The sequence below is a fragment of the Ailuropoda melanoleuca genome, chromosome 4 (assembly GCF_002007445.2).
Source record: "Ailuropoda melanoleuca isolate Jingjing chromosome 4, ASM200744v2, whole genome shotgun sequence".
Lineage (NCBI taxonomy): Eukaryota > Metazoa > Chordata > Mammalia > Carnivora > Ursidae > Ailuropoda > Ailuropoda melanoleuca.
The window spans coordinates 120400625-120420847 of record NC_048221.1 but is presented as its reverse complement, the minus strand read 5'-3'; the positions used below and the strand labels follow the sequence as shown (position 1 = coordinate 120420847).

At 37.4% G+C, this 20223-nt stretch overlaps 1 protein-coding gene across 15 annotated transcripts in view; it reads left to right on the top strand.

The window, feature by feature from the left end:
- Nucleotides 1-20223, top strand: part of LCLAT1 (lysocardiolipin acyltransferase 1) — a 194221-nt gene that overhangs the window by 102049 nt on the left and 71949 nt on the right. For 14 of the 15 annotated variants that reach the window (XM_034659699.1, XM_034659698.1, XM_034659697.1 and 11 more), the window contains one exon: nucleotides 16088-16234. The exons of the other annotated variant lie outside the window; for it this stretch is intronic. In XM_034659699.1, the coding sequence (XP_034515590.1) occupies nucleotides 16088-16234 (147 nt within the window). The remainder of the gene's footprint in view (nucleotides 1-16087; nucleotides 16235-20223) is intronic. 15 annotated transcript variants of the gene reach the window in all.

Below are 20223 nucleotides of genomic sequence, written 5' to 3'. Positions count from 1 at the left end.
CGTACAATTCAGTAATTCTAAAACTGCAGCATAAGAGAATGGTGAGAAGTAGGAAAATCACAATTTTGACATAAACTTTTAGGAAATAATGTGAAGTTGTGAAATAAGATTGTTCAGAATGAGATCAGGGAGAAGCAGAAGTGACAGCTTGGCCTCTGATGAATGCTCCTGTGCATTCTGTCTGTTAAAGGCACGCAGAGACCGTGAGTGTGTGTCCCAAAGTGCCTGTGGTGGTCTGCTTTAGCAGAATAATTTGAAACTGGGTAGGAGGGTACTCATAAGTTCAGCCTTCCAGAGTATTAACGTATTTGCCAAAACATTAAATATTTTTTGCTCAATTTGATTTACAGAAATAACTGCACTTTATTTTGTTTTGTCTTTTTTTTTTTTAACTGCAGTTTTATTTTAAATGCCTTTGGTGTTATATAAGCATTTCTGTTTTTAAAGATCCTGAGGGGCGCCTGGGTGGCGCAGATTAAGTGTCTGCCTTTGGCTCAGGGCATGATCCCGGTGCTCTGGGATTGAGCCCCACATCAGGCTCCTCCGCTAGGAGCCTGCTTCTTCCTCTCCCACTCCCCCTGCTTGTGTTCCCTCTCTCGCTGGCTGTCTCTCTCTCTGTCAAATAAATAAATAAAATCTTTAAAAAAAAAAATAAAGATCCTGAAAAAAAACAGTCGGTTAAAATCTATCGTACACCTTGCCAGTGCCACTATGGCAACAATGATTATAGCGTACCTTATTAGTAAACATGGAAGTGCTGCAACACAGGGTTGTAGTGATGCAAAGATAATCATTTTATGTGGCCAGGTTTTTCATTTTAACTTTTTCATTAATGTATTTTAAGGATTAGTATAGTTTGTTGAAATAAAGATGTTGTTGCTCCTACAGTTTTAAGAATTACTAAATTGATGCCACCTTAGCTTTTGTAACTATCTGTATTAAGCACAGAGAATGGATATTTTCCTTTTGAGATATTTATAGTTTATTAATACCGAACTTTATCTCCTATGAGAGGGAAAATTCTTCCTCTCTTACCCAGCGCTCTCCTACTTTAATTTGACGTTCACTAAAACTAAAATCATCTTTAAGCCACGAAAGTCTTCGACTTCATCCCGTTTGGTGGGCCCTTATTTTTATTTTACCAACTTCATGCTATATATTAAAAGTATCATTAGCCATGATCAAGTGAGATTTATTCCAGGGATGCAAGGATGGTTCAGTATCCACAAATCAATGTGATACACTACATTAACAAAATGAAGGATAAAAATCACGCAGTCATCTCAATAGATGCAGAAGAAGCACTTGACAAAATTAAATACCCATTCATGATAAAAACTCTGAACGATGTGGGTTTAGAGGTCAACATAATAAAGACCATATAGGAAAAACCCACAAATAACATCATACTGAATGGTGAAAAACTGAGACCTTTTCCTTTAAGACTGGGAACAAGACAAGGATGTCTTACCACTTTTATTCAACATAGTACTGGAAACCTCGCCACAGCAATCAAATAAGGAAAAGAAATAAAAAGCATCCAGATTGGTAAGGAAGAAGTAAAACTGTCACTACTTGCAGATGACATGATACTATATATAGAAAACCCCAAAGACTCTACCAAAAAGCTATGAGAACTGATAAATGAATTCAGTAAAGTCACAGGATACAAAATTAATATACAAAAATCTGTTGCATTTCTATACACTAATAACAGAGTAGCAGAAAGAGAAATTAAGGAAACAATTCCATTTACAATTGCACCAAAAAGAATAAAATACCTGGAATAAACTTAACCAAGGAGGTGAAAGACCTGTACTCTAAAAACTATAAAACACTGATGAAGAAACTGAAGATGATAACAAATAGATATTTTATGCTCATGGATTGGGAGAATTTATGTTGTTAAAATGCCCATACTGGCCAAAGCAAATCACAGATTCAGTGCAGTCTGATCAAAATACCAATAGCATTTTTCATGGAACTAGAATAAAAAATACTAAAATTTGTATGGAACCACAGAAGATCCCAAATAGCTCCCCCCTAATTCTTAAAGCTGAAGGGATCATAATCCCAGATTTCAAGATATATTACACAGCTGTATTAAAACAGCATGGTACTGGCACAAAAACAGGCACATAGATTAATGAAAGAGATTAGAGAGCCTGGAAATAAACCCATGTGTATAGTCAACTAATCTATGACAGAGGAGGCAAGAGTAGAGTATATGGTAGGGAAAAGACAGATAAATGGTGCTGGGAAAACAGGATCACTTTTTTACACCGTACACAAAACATAAACTTAAAATAGATTAAAGACCTAATTGTGAGACCTGAAACCGTAAAACTTCTAGAGGAAAACACAGACAAGAATCTCTCTGACATGGCCTTTGCAACACTTTTCTACATATGTCTCCTTAGGCAAGGTAAACAAAAGCAAAAAGAAACTGTTGGGACTATACCAAAATAAAAAGCTTTTGTACAGTGAAGGAAATTATCAACAAAATGCAAAAGCAACCGAATGAAAGGCAGAAGATATTTGTAAGTGATATAACTGATAAGGGGTTCATATCCAAAATATATAAAGAGCTTCTATAACTCAACACCAAAAAAAAAAAAAATTCAGTTAAAAAATGGGCAGAAGACACAAGCAGACATTTCTCCAAAGAAGACATACAGATGGCTAACAGACACATGAAAAGATGCTCAATATTACTAATCATGAGGGAAATGCAGATCAAAACCACAGAGATATCACCTTCTATTAGTCAGAAGGGCTAGTATCAAAGAGATAAGAAATAAGTGTTGGCAAGGGTGTGGGGAAAAAAAAGAACCCTTATGCCCTGTTGGTGGGAGTGCAAATTGGTATAGCTACTGAGGAAAACAATATGGGGCTTCCCCCCAAAATTAAAAAAGTATGATCCAGTAATTCCAGTAGTGGGTATTAACCCAAAGAAACCAAAACCACTAATTTGAAAACAGTATATGCAGCCCTATGTTCATGGAAACATTACTTATAATAGCCAACATAGGAAGGCAACCCAACTGCCCATCCAGAGATGAAGATGTTGTATATATACGATAGAACATTACTCACCCATAAAAATGGAATCTTGCCATTCATGACAACGTGGATGGATTTAGAGGGTATAATGCTAAGTGAAATAGGTCAGACAGAGAAAGATAACCACCATATGATTTTACTTGTATGTGGAATCTAAAAAACAAAACAAATGGATAAAGGAGAAACAGACCCGTAAATAGAAAAAACTGGTGGTTGCCAGAGATGAGAAGGGTAGAAGTTGGGTACAGTGGGTAAAAGGAGTGGGAGGTGTAGGTTTCCAGTTATGGAATGAATAAGTCATAGGGATGAAAGGTACAACATAGGTAAAATTGTTAATTGTATTGTAATAGCACTGTATGGTGACAGATGGTAGCTATACTTGTGGTGAGCACAGCATAATATATAGAATTGTCAAATCGCTGTGAAACTTGTGTAACGATGTGTGTCAGCTATACTTAACAAAATTATTAATGTCACTTCATGACTCAGAAGAGGAATAAATTTCTAATTGGAGAAATCTCCTGCAAGATTTGGTATCCCTAACACTCCAATCCCATTAGTTTCTTTGGTACAACTAAGACATCAGTTTTATAACCTATATTAGATAAGTGTACTCATCATCCGAGCTAACAACTGCTTGGGCCTTCCTGGAAGAAATCTCTTCAGTGAACATATTTGAAGCTCCCTCTGTGACCCTTTCTTCAAAAGGGGCCTCTAGTCAAGGATTCCTAGCTACTTAATAACTATAATGTAGCTGTTACTCTCATAGCAAACTTTCTTATGGCTTAGCCGCAAGAAATTGATTAGTGTCTGGCTTCCTGTTGTATCTAAATGATAAAAGATTTTATAGCAGCAACTTTCTTCCTGTGTTGTTGCATTTATTACTAAACACCTAAAGGCCAGAGATGATATTTCACTAATTTTGACAGTGAACCGTTTTTTATTTACACATCCCGTGACAGGATAAAAGTCCCTGATACTGGTTTTCTCTGCCTCCTAATAGCCAATCTCGAGACCAAAGGGAGAGAGTCTATAAAGAGGCTCTGGGGAAAATTTCCTCCTTCATGAAAGGGCAAGAGTTGATGAAAGGAGGATGGAACTGCCCCTTTCCTACTTGGGACATTACTGTTAGAGCACATCATACTTGGAGCTGCTGCAACTGTCTTGTGTCCAAGAGGATGGCGGAGTAGAATGTGAGAGCCTGGCCTCTGAACCAGCCTTGAGGCCAGCTTTATTTTATGTGAGAAACATAAATCCGGATTGTTTATATGACTTCCAGATTAGTATTCTGTTATTTATAGCCAAAAACTTGCTTTCCTCATTTCACCAAGCTCTTAAAGTATACAGTGATTGATTTACTCATTCAGTAAATTTTGTTAAATGCTTATCATAAATCAAGATCTTTATGAAAACCATCAAATGAAATAGAGTATGTTGAACGTATTTTAGTTCTGTGGCTAGATATCACATTCATATCTGTGTATTTTCAGATAGAAAGCAAAGATCAGTTTCATCTTAGCAATTCTGCTGGTTGCAAAATAAGTTCTTGTAGTTGTTGATTTTATAGTTTCAGTTGCCAGAGTTGCTTGGCTGAGATGAGTTTTGATGCTTTTTTTGTTGTTGGGGAGGGAGGGAAACCCATTGGGAACAGAAGTTCAATTCAGTTAAATCATATGCCAGGCAGTATACTAGGATTATACTTCTTTCTAGGATTACACTGAACTAAGTCATTTTTTAGGATTGCATTGAGATCTAAGTAATTTAAATGAAGCTTTTGTTTTGAATTTGTTAGCTGACTTAACAGAACTCAAGCCCTGTGCTCTCTGGAAGTTTACAGTTTCTTTGGGCGGGAGAAATTGCTCTGGGCTCTAAGGTCATCCACTCAATCACTTACTGAAGTTATTAATACAATCAGTTACCTAAATTGAATATCCCATTGCTGTGCACTGTCTCTGACACCCCAATCAGATTTGCATTGCCTCAGGCAGCTTGGCATCCCAGATGTAAGCTAGGAAGCATATTTTGATTCTAGACCTCTTAGTACCCTATGTCTACTGAAAATGAAGGCATTCTTTTGCTTAAATTAATAAGGAGACTTTAAAAATTATCTAAAAAGAATGCTTTTACGACAGAGTGATTTTTAGGAGAGAGCAGTAAAAGGGTTTGGGGGGAGCCTTAGGGCTTTGTGTCTGTTTTGCATTTAGTGGAGAAGCACAAACAAAATAAGTCTTTCAGTGATCAGCTTGAGCCAATGTTGAAAAGGGTACTTTATAATAATGGTAAAAAGATAGGAGAGATGGACCCAGTGTACCCTGTAGTTTATTTTTTAACCTCAATGTCAATAGATAATTTGACTCCAGTGCCTTCAGTTGTCCTTTCACTTGTGGCTAAATTAGGTACCCCTCAATTGAAAATGTCTGTCTTTTGTTTTTTGCTTTTTATAGAGAAAGGCAACTTTGCAATACTGAGGAAAAAATGAATTGGCTGTTAGATTTATTATATATATCATTAAGAGAGTTAAAAAAACCTGGTTTTTCTCTTGTTTATTCCTTATCATAAATCATATAGAAAATATTTTCCTTGTGCTTGAAGTCAGATATTTCTGAGTGTTATACTATAGTGTAATGAACACCAGGCAGGGACATACGATGTAGCCAAGAATTATAAATGTTCTTCCACAATAAAAAGAATGCCAAAACTATATCTTAGAAATGTTGTTACTGATAATCTTTTAACTACTTACGGTATAGTAAGTGAATCTCAACTAAGAATCTTAAGGTCTTTGAGTTTAGAATGCAAAGTGCCCATTTTATATATATATGTTTTAAAAGTAGCAAAAGTTTGGATCAACAAATAGTTGATTCTTAAATGCCTTTTTGTATGAAATAATTTTAGATTTCTAGAAAGTTTGCAAATTCTTCATCCAGATTCTGTGGGACACGTGTTAAAACAAGAGATTAACATGGGTACGATTGACTACAGACCTCATTCAGATTTCTGATGCCCTTTTTCTGTTCCAGGATCCAATTGAGGATCCTGTAAATTATTTTAGTCACCATGTTTCCTTAGTCTTCATTCTGTGACAGTCTCCTTATTTTGATGCTTTTGAAGAGTACTGGTTGGATAGTTCATAGAATGTTCTTCAATTTGAGTTTGTATATTTCTGATGATTAGATGGGGGTTATGGGTTTTAGGGAAAAGCACCACAGAAATGAAGTGCTCTTCTCCTCTCATCAGGGAGGTCCATGCTATCAACATGGCTTAACACTGGTGATGTTAACTGTAATCATTTGTTTTAAGGTGGTGCCTGCCAGGTTTCTCCAGTATACAGTTGCTATTTTTCCTTTTTATATATTTTTTATTCACTAACAACTGCCTACATACAGTGGCTGGGAAGGGGGCACTAAGCTTTACCTCCTGGAATGAGACCTATCTACATATTTTATCTGTAATTCTGTAAAGGAGATTTGTCCCTTCTCATTTATTTATTCACTTAATTATACCAATATGAATTGGTTGATATTTTTTTCTTTGGGTCATAATTCAGTATTATTTATTTTATTTTGGCATTGTGTGACTTTGGCCAGTGGGATATCTTGCAGGTTGGCGCCTGTGTCCTTTTGGGCCTCCCATCTTTTTTTTTTTTTTTTCCTTTTAACTTTCTAGTGGTACAAGATTCTTGTATTTTCCCTACTGCAGCCCTTGACTCAGCATTTCTCTAAGGAATCCTAGTTCCATTTCTCACAGAATGCTATTAGAAACTAAAATCTCGGCACTGATGATGCTCTGTAGTAGTTTCCTGTCAGTGCTTGTACTGTGAATGGAGTGACTTAAACAGTACACATTAATTGTCTTGCAGTTCTGGAGGTCACAAGTCTGAGGTGGCACCCATTGGGCTAAAATCAAGACATTGGCAGGACTGGTTTCTTTCTGTAGGCTCTGTATAGAACCTCTTTCCTAGACTTTTCCAGCTTCAACTGGATGCTCAGTCCTTGGCTCTTGGCCTCCTTCCTCCATTTTTAAAGCCAGCAAGGACCAGTTGAGTCCTCCTCGCTTTAACATGAGTCTTTTTCTGCTTACCTTTTCTTCCTTTAAGGACCCCTCTGATTACATTGGGCCCTGTAGACTAATCTAAGATAACCTTCTGCCTTAAATTCAGCTGATTCTTTTTTGCCGTGTCACATATTCATAGTTTTGGGAATTAGGATGTAGATCTCTTTTGTGTGGGACATTATTCTGCCTACCACCTGCTAGTTGCTACCGGTCTTCTCAGTGTACAGAACTAGTAATGTACTTAGCTTAGGAATTCATTTTCCATAGGAATGGATTTCTTAGATGGCAGTTCATCTGGGAAATTGAATAAATGGCAAATCTTGCACAGTGTGAAAGATTTTAGTCCTACAATAGTGTGAGCCTTATCTTGCCAACAAGAGCCATCAGTAATTAGGTATTTCTTCAGTGTCAAGCAGGACTTTCTACTCTCTGCAGGTAGGTATGATAATCTTTTTGTGGAGTCTATGAAATTTGCAGTGAGGGTAGTTTTTATCTTGGAAGCTAATCAACTTAGAAGAGGGATGTGGACAGCATTACGTAATATAAAATGTTGAGTTCAAAGAAGATAGGGCTTCCCTAACTTTGTGTAGTGTTTAGCACCCTGACCCAGGTTGAAATTCTGAGGAATAATTACTTGTTCAGGATTTATATGTAAATTATTGTTATGCATAACTACACCCTCAGTAAATACGGTATTTGCTCATGAGTGCTGTGATTTAAGTTTATACAAAAATTTGCATCTGTTTATATCACTCATTCTCATTTAATAGAGGCCTATGGATAGCATTTCCTTGATTGCATCCATACCTTCTATTCAGGATGGAGGTCTTTTCCATGTTGTCTATTCCATGTTGCATTTGGTTTCTGGTGTTGCATTTATAGTCCCATGGGAGATACCTTAATGAATTAATGAATACATGGACAACAGTGATACATCAGATCAATTTATCTTTGAAGTCCAGTTTTTAGGGCACTAGGTGAATAGTACAGATATTTTTATGATTCCCTTAACTATATCCATCTACACTAAAATGAAAAAAGGAAAAAAATTGTGTAAAGAGCTTACTTTTTTTTTCTTTAAGATTTGCGGCGGGCGTGGGGTGCAGAAGGAGAGGGAGAGAGAAACCCAAGTAGACTCTTAGCTGAGCACAGAGCCCACCACAGGGCTTGATCTCATGACCCTGAGAGCAGACCTGAGCCAAAACCAAGAGTCAGATGCGTAACTGACTGTACCACCCAGGTGCCCCAAGAGCTTACTTATTTTTTTTTTTTTTAAAGATTTTATTAATTTGACAGAAAGAGCAAGAAAGCACAAGCAGAGGGGAGCGGCAGAGGGAGAGGGAGAAGCAGGCTTCCTGCTCAGCATGGGGCTCAATCCCAGGACTGCAGGATCATGACCTGACCCAAAGGTAGACGCTTAACCAACTCAGCCACTCAGGCACCCCAGAGCCTACTTTTTTTTATTAGAAAGAATGCATAATGTCAAAAATACACTCAGTCTTTTTAGAGAACTCAAAAACTTGATAAAAGAGAATTTAAGCCAAGGAAAACCAGGTTCTAAAATTATGCAGTAGTTTTCAACAGCAGAGTATGCTTAGAGATTACTCCTGTCTACTTTGAGAAGAAGGTGATGCTGATAACTTCAGTGGGGTTTTTGAAAGAAGACAGTGGTAACAGAGCCATTCCAGCATCCACAGGATCTCTCTTATAAACCTGCCAGACGCCCAGACCTTGTCTGAGAAATTCAGGTGATAGATGCAGTGTCCTCCAGTGGAAAAGTTTGAAAAAGACAATACAGATGAATTTTAGAGGACAGGATCAGTTGCACAGTTATTTATCCGGCCATAGATGTATGAAATAAAAGTCACAAAAATGCATGTTTGAAGATCTCCAGAATGTTAAGAAGACTCTGGGTATTGCTTTAAACACAAAGTATGCATTGATGGCAATGACATGGAAAAAGAAATTCACTGTGAATTTGTTCCTGTGATTTTTATGAAAGAGAGAAAAATATTTAAGCTCAAGGGAGTAGAAAAGACTCAGAAGCATAAGTGATACATAACTGGATATGAGAAGACAGAGGCACAGAGGGGAAGAATCATCTTTGGAGGAGAGGTCCAAGAGCTAGACTGATGCAGCCATTTTACTTCCCTTTCTGCGATTTCTGAAACATACGGACTATTTGATAAAGTTTCATGGCACAACACCAGAAGTCTTGCTACTGTAGCTCCTTTCCCCCACGGGAGCAACAGATATTCTCACTTGGAATGGAGAAATACCTTCTACCTGTCAGTATTGTTCAGTCTAGAACATCTTTATACATAAAGAGACAATCTAGATTAAATTTGTGGAAAATGCACTGCTTTAAAGAGAGTCTAATACTAAAAAATGGAAAGTCTAACCTCCAAGGAATTTATAATTCCTCTAGGAGAACTTAAACTATGTTTACCTACTACTTGTAGAGAGATTCAAGTACATATTGCAGAGAGGCTGTTTAGTGAACTGGTTACAAACATCAGCTTTGGAGCCAAACTGCTTGTGTCTGAAACTGGGTTTTACCACTGATTAGCTCTTTGAGTCTCAGTGTGCCTCAGTTTCCTCATTCATAAAATAATTTACCTAATTCATAAGGTTGTCTTGAGAATTCATTGAATTATTGAAAAATGATTAGAATAATATCGGGCACATAGCAACCATTCAGTAAGCATTTTTATTGAAATTGTTACTCTTCGCATTTGTCGTCACATATTTTTTTGTTGTTTGTCCGTAACAGTTGGCTGCTATAAAAGAACCAGTTGGGGATGCCTGCATGGCTCAGTCGGTTGAGTGTCTGACTCTTGATTTTGGTTCAGGTCATGGTCTCAGGGTCGTGAGATGGAGCCCTGCATTGGGTTCTGCACTCAGCGGGGAGTCTGCATGAGATTCTCTCTCCTCTGCCCTCCCCCCCCACACATGTGTGCTCTTCCTCACTCTCTGAAATAAATAAATCTTAAAAATAACCAGTCCTAAAAATTAAAGAGACGATTGCTGAAATAAACTCTTTTAGTAAAGACCATACTGTGAATCAAGTTAGTGAGGTGGATGATCAAACCAGTGGATTTTCCTTGAGCACAATGTCAGTTGAAAGGAGGTGAAAAGTATGAGAGAACAGTCCAGAAGTTAACAGCTAGCTAGCTAATGTAAGTTCCAGGTGGAAAGAGAGAATGAAGAGGAGAATAATGCATTTTCTTAACTAATGGAAGGAATATCCCCAGTGTTAAAGAAAGACTTATATTGGAAGAATGTAGCAACTGCTGAGCAGAATTAATGAAAAAATCCCATACCTAGACTCACACAGGGAACATTCCATGAAACCAAGAGTAAAGAGAAAACCATGAAAGCTTCCAGAGCAGGGGNATGGAAAAAAAGCTTGGAAATTCTCAAGGGGAAAATGATTTGGAATTTCAAGTTTTGTTTTTAGCCAAACTAGTCTCCAAAAGATTGAGAACAAATAAATACATTTTAGGAATGCAAAGACTCTAACATGTTTTGAAAGGAATTCCTTCAGGAGGACTAACAGAAGGACATAAGATAAAAGAAACAGTGATAAGGAAGCCAGTGAACTTAGAGTCAAGTCTAAGCAATTAAAATTGTTTCTGTGAAGCATAAGGAATGTGTTAGTAATAATAATAGCAACTTTGGGGAACTATTGGATGATTTATACAAATTTTGAAAAAGCACAAGAGGAAAGCATAGTGCTTTTTTTGGGGGGGAGGATTATTCTTTAACTCAATGTCGATGTAATTATATAAGTTTAAATGTTTGTCAGAAATGGAAAGTTGAAAAAATGTTAAGGATGACCATTAAAAGAACAAAATAGGGAATATAATTTCCAAATCACTGGAGTAGGAGTTAGCAAACTGCTCCATAAGGGCTAGGTAGTAAATATTTTCGGCTTTGTGGGCAGTACTGTCTCTCCACTGCCCACAGCTGTCCCTGCAGCACAGAAGCAGCCATAGACAGTCTCTGTAAACAGACAGGTGTGGCTGAGCTCCAATCAAACTTGGTTTATAAACGTGAAATTTGAACTTCATGTAATTTTCATAAATTATAAAATACTCTTCTTGACTTGTGGGCCATTCAAAGACAGTGGGCTGGGTTTGGTCCTTAGTTTTTTGACCTCTGCATTAGAGAACAAAGGAAAGGGGTGGAGAAAACTTTAATAAGGGGAAAGAGGTAGGCAGAAATCATGAAGTCTAACAAACATGAAACATAAATGATGTCAGTAAAGTAAACAACAGTTCTCCAGTAAAGGCAGATTCTCAGATTGGGTACATCCTAAATGATAATAAATCATGGTATATTGTACAGAACAGTGCCAGTTACCAAACTGTGACCTGAGCTCCTTGAGATAAGGGAGCAGGGAAGAAGAGTACTTGGACACTTTTAGAGTGTTGTAACATTGTTATAGCTTCCAAGTGTGTGATCATTTTTCTAGTAATTCATTGATTGCATTTTACAAAACTGTCAATAATGGCTTAGAAATTAAAACGTGTAGTATTTTCTTGTTTGACTCTACATACTTTTGTATTGTTTAACCTCTTTTTTTTTTTGCAACAGTATGTTTTCGTTTATTGTGTAATGTTTTTTTAAAATATTTTGTTATTTAAATTAACGATCTCATGGTCCTTTCAATACTTGGCAATCCATACGGAAAACAAGGATCTTTAACGTCTACCTCACACGATATACAAAAATTATTTTGGGATGGATTATAAACCAAAATGTGAAAGTTAAAACAGTGAAGCTTCTAGAAGAATACATGGAATAATGTCTTCACAACTTTGGAGTAGGCAAAAATTTCTTTTTTTTTTTTTTTTAAGTTTTTATTTATTTGTCAGAGAGAGAGAGCACGTGCGCGAAGCAGGGGGAGCTACAGGCAGAGGAAGAAGCAGGCTCCCTGCTGAGTAAGGAACCTGATGCTGGACTCGATCCCAGGACCCCAGGATCATGACCTGAAGGTAGACACTTAACCAACTGAGCTACCAAGGCATCCTTCTCTAGGCAAAAATTTCTTTTTTTTTTTTTTTTAAAGATTTTATTTATTTATTTGACAGAGATAGAGACAGCCAGAGAGAGAGGGAACACAAGCAGGGGGAGTGGGAGAGGAAGAAGCAGGCTCATAGCAGAGGAGCCTGATGTGGGGCTCGGATCCCATAACGCCAGGATCACGCCCTGAGCCGAAGGCAGACGCTTAACCGCTGTGCCACCCAGGCGCCCCTAGGCAAAAATTTCTTAAACAAGACACAAAAAGAACCAGCCACAAGGACGAGACTTATAAATTGGGCTTCATTAGTATTAAATGTTAGGTTCATAACAAGACACTATTAAGGGAGAGAAAATGCAATCTACAGACTGAGAGACGGTATTTGACATAATTATGTCTTTGAAACCCAAAATTATACATATTTTCTGTGTCTGTGTGTGCAGAAAGTTTGGAGACATCAGTGGCTGTTTTGCATATGAAAAGGCTTTCAGTCAACATCATTAATCACAAGAGAAATGCAAACTCACAGTATTATACCTGGATTAGAATGGCTAAAATTGGGGTGCCTGGGTGGCTCACCTGGTTAGGCGGCTGCTTAGGCTCAGGTCATGATCCCAGGATCGAGCCCTGAATCAGGCTCCCCGCTCAGCTGAGAGCCTGCTTCTCCTATTCTGTTTGCCTGCTGCTCACCCTGCTTGTGCTAACAAATGAATAAATAAAATCTTAAAAAAAAAAAAATGAATGGCTAAAATTAAAAGGACCTATAAGACCTAGTGTTGGCAAGGCATAGATAGATCAGTTAGAAATTCACCTGTTGCTGGTGGGGTTGTCAATTGGTATAATCACTTCAAAAAAAAAAAAAAAAAGCTGTGTACTAAGGCTGGGCATGTATAAATCCTGTGATGTAGCCGCTTCACTCCTGAGTATTCACTTAAGAGAACTGGGTGCTTATGTTCAACAAAGGATAGAAGAATACTCATATTAACTGTATTCCTAATAGCTAAGAAATCTCTCCATCAAGAGTATAAGTTGTGGTATATTCATCTCGCTGACTTGTACAGGAGCACAAAGAAAGTACTGCTACCTATAACTACGTGGATTAATCTCATTGACTCAGAATTGAGCAAAAGGATCCAAAGACGAAAGAATACCTACTGTGTGATTTCATGTATATGCTTTATGGTGAAAGAAGTCAAAATGGTTTCCTTGGCAGGGAGGAGGAAGTAACTGGCAGGGGGGCAAATGGGAATATTCTGGGATGCTGGATATGTTCAACACCTTAATCTGGATGGTGGCCATGTATCATTAAGCTCTATACCGACACACTTAATATCTGCACACTTTATAAGTTATACCTCAGTAAGAATGTTTAAAAAAGGGACGCCTGGGTGGCTCAGTTGGTTAAGTGTCCAAGTCTTCATTTTGGCTCAGGTCATGATCTCAGGGTCATGGAATCCAGCCCCACGCCAGGCTTCACAGTCAATGGGGAGTCTGTTTGTAATTCTCTCTCCTCCTCTCTCTCAAATAAATAAATCTTTTAAAAAAATGTTTAAATAGGAAAATCCCAGCTCATGTTTTACCTTCTGATATGAAATTGTGTCATTATCATATGCCAAATTTTTAAAATATTCCAGGGCTTTTTTTCTAGGTCTTACATTCTTTTCCATCTGTCTGTTTTTGTGGATGCATTGCTCTCTTTTAATCATCGTTGCTTTATAATACACTTAGTGTTTAATGCTCTGAGTCTTTCCTATTCATTCTTCTACCTCAGAATTATCTTGGATATTTTCACTTCTTTATTATTACAGATAATTTTTGGAATCACATAGCCAAATTCTCACACACCCTTATGCCACTGGAATTTTTATTGTAATTACATGAAACTAATAAATTATAAATTTGGAGCTCATTAGTATGTGGGTCAAAGTTCAGAAACATTGTGTTTCTCACCATTTCCTCCCAGTTCTGTAGTTGTCTTCATGTGACTCCTACAGGTTATTTTTATTTTTGTATATTTTTGTTTTGCTGCTGTGAATGGGAACTTTTTTGTTACATTTTTATGTTCCTTGATGTAATAGTATTATTATAACTTCTTTTTTTTTTTTAAAGATTTTATTTATTTGACAGAGATAGAGACAGCCAGCGAGAGAGGGAACACAAGCAGGGGGAGTGGGGGAGAGGAAGAAGCAGGCTCATAGCGGAGGAGCCCGATGGGGGGCTCGATCCCACAACACCGGGATCACGCCCTGAGCCGAAGGCAGACGCTTAAGCGCTGTGCCACCCAGGCGCCCCTTATTATAATTTCTTAATCTCAGTGACAATAGTTATTATTTATTGGCACTTTGTTCTAAGCAGTCTTATTTCTTACAACAATCCCTATCAGGTAAATACAATCACAGCATTATGCCCATTTTTACATTCGGGGTCAGGGAGGGACAAAGACTGAACAGCTGTTCTGTGGCAGAGCTATGATTCTAACCCAGGCAATCTCACTCCAGAGCTACACTACCTACAATACTATGCTGTGGGCCTAGGTGTCCTCAGGTGAAGGAGGAGAGACATGTAGGAAGGCCAAGTGTGGGATCAAGTCTAGCATTGATGGATATGACTGGCAGTACAGTGGGTGAGTAGTAATCGGGTATATAGGAGCAAAGGACCTGTACTGAAGTGGATTGTTGAGTGTACATTCATTTATATTTGTAGACTACAGTATTCTAGTGCGGACTTATTCAAACCAAATAGTCATAATTTTTTAAGTCATTAACAAATGATTTAGTGATAATTTTATATATTCCCAGGGTGCCATTGTATTTACCAAATGATGATAGCTATTGTTTTAGTTGTGTTCTTTGTTTGCAAGGAGCTATCACTTATTCCCTCTAGTTGAAATAGTGAAAGTATATTGTAAAGACACACATGGCCATAAGGGAGATGGGCGCGTGTGGGTATCCAAAAGGTGGATCCATTGACTGGCCAGTATTTGTGGAGACTAAAAATGTCTTCTGTTCCAGATTAAAATCAACGATAGGCATCTCAGCAGCAAGATTTTAGATCTTTACTACAATGTGCTGTTTTTATCTTCCTCAACTGCTGCTGTCATATTCTCTGCCTTTTTGTCCATCTATTCACCTTTATTTTGCCAGCGTTATTTTCTCCATGGTCCCAGGTAAAGTTTCTGACAGAACATTTGATTGGCCATGGTAGTTACTGTGTTTGGGCCAAGTGTTTCATGCTTTATAGACTATTGAACAGAGTACAGATTGGCTGAGTCAGTTTTACCACAATAGTTCTAGTCATTTCTGGGCAGGGAGGGATGGCTGGTTAGGTAAAACATGGCTTATCTAAAGCTACCACCTTCAGTAGCAAGGCTGATTTGCCCTAAACATAAAGGAAATGTGATCACAGTATATATATTCTGTTAAGTGCTTAGTACCCATCACACCTTTTCCCTTTTAAATAAAATCTAAAGAAGTGGCTAGCTTTGAAAATAAGAGTTGAATTTAGGGATTGAGTAGTACAGAAGGGGAAATACTGAAGGGAATGCTTGTATACATGACTTGAGAACAATCCCTTGCTTACTGTTTTGTAAGCCTGATAACATGTTGTATATCTCTTGTAGGTAGCTTGTTTAAAATGTCCTGTGCGGATTATTAAAACTTTGGAGGAGTTACTGATAAATAGTAGGAAAGTTTTTTTTCCCTATTTTAATAGCTAGGTTTGACTTGAAAAGAGGTTTTTGAGAATTTTGCAAACCCATGAATTTAGCAAACTCCTTTAAGAATATTCTCTGGTATATGCGTTATGTAACCCAAGATCAGTTTTGAATTTAAGGTATATCATGAGATGCTTATTAGGGTAGTAAATAATTCATGATAAAAATTGAAATAATAATATGTGGATTTTAACAATAAAGTTGTATGTAAATGCTTGTTAAATTGATTCTAGGTTGGGCCATGCAGGCTGCTGCCTATATCTTCATTCATAGGAAATGGAAGGATGACCAGAGCCATTTTGAAGACATAATTGATTATTTTTGTGATATCCGTGAACCACTTCAACTCCTCATATTCCCAGAAGGGACTGATCTCACAGGTAGGTAGCCTGGGATTGAATCACAGAATTTTAAAACATGAAGGAACTTAGAAATCACTTAGTCTAAACTTTTATTTTTCAGATGAAATAACTGAACACCAGTAAGATTAATGGCCCACCACTAAGGTCATTTACTCATGAATCAGTAGCACGTCAGAACCTAGAATTCCTGGTTTCCAGACCGTAGAATTTATGAGGGGCAACCCCAAGAGGTCATTATTTTTCACACTTGGCATCCTAGAGCTTTATATTTTAAGTTGCATTATATATTTTAAATATCAGCCTTTTATATAATTTTTTAATAATTTTTATGGAATCACAAAATAAAACCCCCCAAATAGCAAGTGAACTCTTAAGAACAAAACCCAATTTTAAAATCCCCTTCCTGTTTTGTATATTCTCTGTCCTCTTTCAAGATACATACTTATCCATTAGGCTTTTTTTTCTCAACTTCTTTTTTATAAGAAAAGGATAGGATAGTAACTGATTTCATTTATTGTTGTTTTAAGTTAATATGTTGCCTTTCTCTGAGTATTTTAAAGCCTTATCCCTAATTAAGCAGGAAAGGCTTTGTCCTATGCTCAAGAAAATTCAGCCACCACTGAGTTGTGGAGGGGACACAGGAGGACATATTTAGGACTTTTATGCCCTCCCAGATTTTTTTTTTTTAAGATTTTATTTATTTGACAGAGAGAGACACAGCGAGAGAGGGAACACAGTGGGGGGAGGCAGGGGGAGGGAGAAGCAGGCTTCCCGCTGAGCAGGGAGCCCAATGCGGTGCTGGATGCCCTCGATCCCAGGATGCTGGGATCATGACCAAGCTGAAGGCAGACACTTAACGACTGAGCCACCCAGGCGCCCCCTGCCTTCCCAGATTTTAAACTACATATGTAGGCCAAGAATGCCAGTGCATCTCAAGGAATTCTTTAAAAGATTAAAAACAAAATAGTCTTTTATCCTTACTAAATCAGTGGTTCTCACACTTTTTTTAAAACACAGGTCACTTTTGCAGATGAAGCTGCCTATTGCAGTCTGGGATTTAAGACAGATTGAAGAAGTGTTGTGGTTGAATATTGGCAGGGTGGGATAAGCTTGGACAGGAAGCGCTTCTGCGGAATCCAACTCAAAAGAGCAAAATCTGAAAACTGTTAATTCCCTGGTTACTTCAAGAAAGATACAGCAGAATTTGAGAAGGATCTGGTAGATAAAAGTCTGCTATACAAGAGAAGACAGACTGAAGCAGGGTAGAACTGAAGACTAAAAATCACAAATAGTATGGAGGGCCAGAACAGAACTTGTCTTCCGAATTCTAAATACCAGATGGTGGCAACTGAGAGCTACTGAGAAGGACAACCCTTAGAGCTTTAGAGGGGAGAACATACCAGTTCACTATGTGGACATAATAATTTATGGAACCCAGTACCTACAAAGAGTTCAAGATGAAAAATACAAACTACGCAACTATTTAAGTGAATGGGTAACTGAGCCATACTATGCTACTGAGGGAGATTCAGGTATTTTGGGAAACATTTACCATTGACACCAAGGAAGAGCTCTTTGACTTATCTGTTACAGATGGAACTGAACTAAATGAACAATGGCAATTTTTATTGAATAGTATTATGTATTAAAATATATGCTTACTATGTAGGTTTGATTTTTATAGTGAAGATTCTAAAAGCAGTTGGATCACAGAAGATAATACTGAGGATAATATTGGCTGCATATTGTTTAAGTTTGAAAATATATTATAGTTTGTAAATTAATTGATTCCCAGAGCTAAACTATCATTAGGAAGTTCTGATGGACAGACAGCTGTATTTAAATCTTATATTATTTAAGAATGTATAATACTTAAATTTGGGTGTTGAAATACCAGCTATATTATAGAAAATAATTTACTGAGATGATAGATGGATTGATATTTGTGAATGCCAAAGTGGACACTAAAGAATGGCAACTTTGGAAGTTATTTGGTAATTAAAAGCTAATGGAAAAAAAGCTCTGGGATTACTGCTACTTTATGGTATATTAGTGTTAAAATGTTTATGTATTCGATCTTCAGAGCCTATAAAATATATATTTATTTATTTATTTTTAAAGATTTTATTTATTTATTTGACAGAGAGAGAGAGACAGCCAGCGAGAGAGGGAACACAAGCAGGGGGAATGAGAGAGGGGGAAGCAGGCTTCCCATGGAGCAGGGAGCCTGATGTGGGGCTCGATCCCAGGACCCTGGGATCACGCCCTGAGCTGAAGGCAGACGCTTAACGACTGAGCCACCCAGGCGCCCCTAAAATATATATTTAAAACTTTTTTTTTCAATCTGTATTTTTTTTTTTCAAGTGTCTTTTTTACATGATGAACTTAACATCTAGTGGTATATTTTCAGGGTCCAGAGTACTCATCATTACATGATGTAGTCACATATTTTTTAAGTTAAAATGGTATTTACATTTTAAAGCCAACTTTCAAAAGTTAGACTTGTTTGCCAAATAGGGAAAACAGATCCTGAAGCCTTCAAAAGGTTCTTTCTTTCTTTTTTCTTTTTTAAACAGGATTATATAGGTAGTATTGATCTGGGATAAATGTTATCTTTGAAAAAGTGTTAATTCAAGGGTGTTTTTAGTTACCACAGTTAACTTGAAACTTGGGATTTTTAAGCCCAAGGGGACCGTTCTATAATCCTCAAGTTCTGAGTCCAGCTTGCTTGCACATTTTCAAATTGTGTTTAAATACAACTTTACGTATATTTTATCTTCACATGCTATTGTTGGTTGTAACTTTTTTTTTGCCTAGCCATATATGTGAACTTGGGAAACTTAGAAACAGAAAAGAGCACAAAAGTTGCTATAATCCCACTGCCCATAAACAAACACTATTGTAATTTTGGTCCATTGCTTTTGGATCATTTGGTCACAAATGCACGTGTGCACGCACACACACACGTGTGTGCATAAGCACACATGTATAGGTTTAAACAATTGTAAAAAGGGAATCACACATTTCTTTGCAGTTAATGTTATATTATCTCTCCTATCATTATTTATTCTTTGAAGACGTGTTACAAAGGGTGGGCAGTTTTATATTATATGGGTTTATTATAGGTATGGTTGTCCAGAAAAACAGAACGAGATGTGTGTGCATATATATATGTGTATGTATGTGTGGAGAGACTGAGATTGAGAGAAATTGAGATGGGAGTTGGGGATTTATTTTAAGGAGTTGGCTCACATGGTTGTGGAGGCTTGGCAAGTTAGAAATCTGCAGGGTAAGTTAGCAGGCTGAGACCCAGGGAAGAGTTTGAGTTTGAGTCCTGAGGCAGTCTGCTGACAGAGTTCTTTCTTGCTTGAGGTGGTTAGTCTTTTTCTGTTAAAGCCTTCAAGTGATCAGATATGTATCACTCACGTAATGGAGAGTAATCTGTTTATGTAAAGTCTTCTGATTTAAATAATCTCATTGAAGAATACCTTCACAAAACATCTAGAATAATGTTTGGCTGACTCTCTGGGTACTCTGGCTATGCCGGTTTGATACATAAACTTAATCATAACAATCGGTATACTGTGATGTTGAGTTCTGTTCCCGTGATTTGGAAAGGAAAGCTTTTCTAGGTTTTAACAATTACATTACATGTGATTAAACACTCTTGTACATAAAACTTCATTTAATAAACCAGTGCCCTGAAGCTTTATATACAAAACAAAGCCCCTGCTTTCATGAAGCTTACGTTCTTTGAGGAAAGACAGAATAAAAAACCAGTCAGTTAACAAAAATACATAAAATATTTGTAAATGCTGTGCAGAGAAATAAAGCAAGATAAGGACAGGGAGGGGAGTAGATAGGGCACAGAGTACTCTTTTGTGTAAGGTGGTTAAAAGAAGCCCGTTAAATTTCTGTGTAAGTAGAGACTAACTGAACAAACCCGAAAATGTTGCAAGTGTGTTGGTACAAGGCATTCTGGGTAGGGGAAAGAACATCTGCACAGA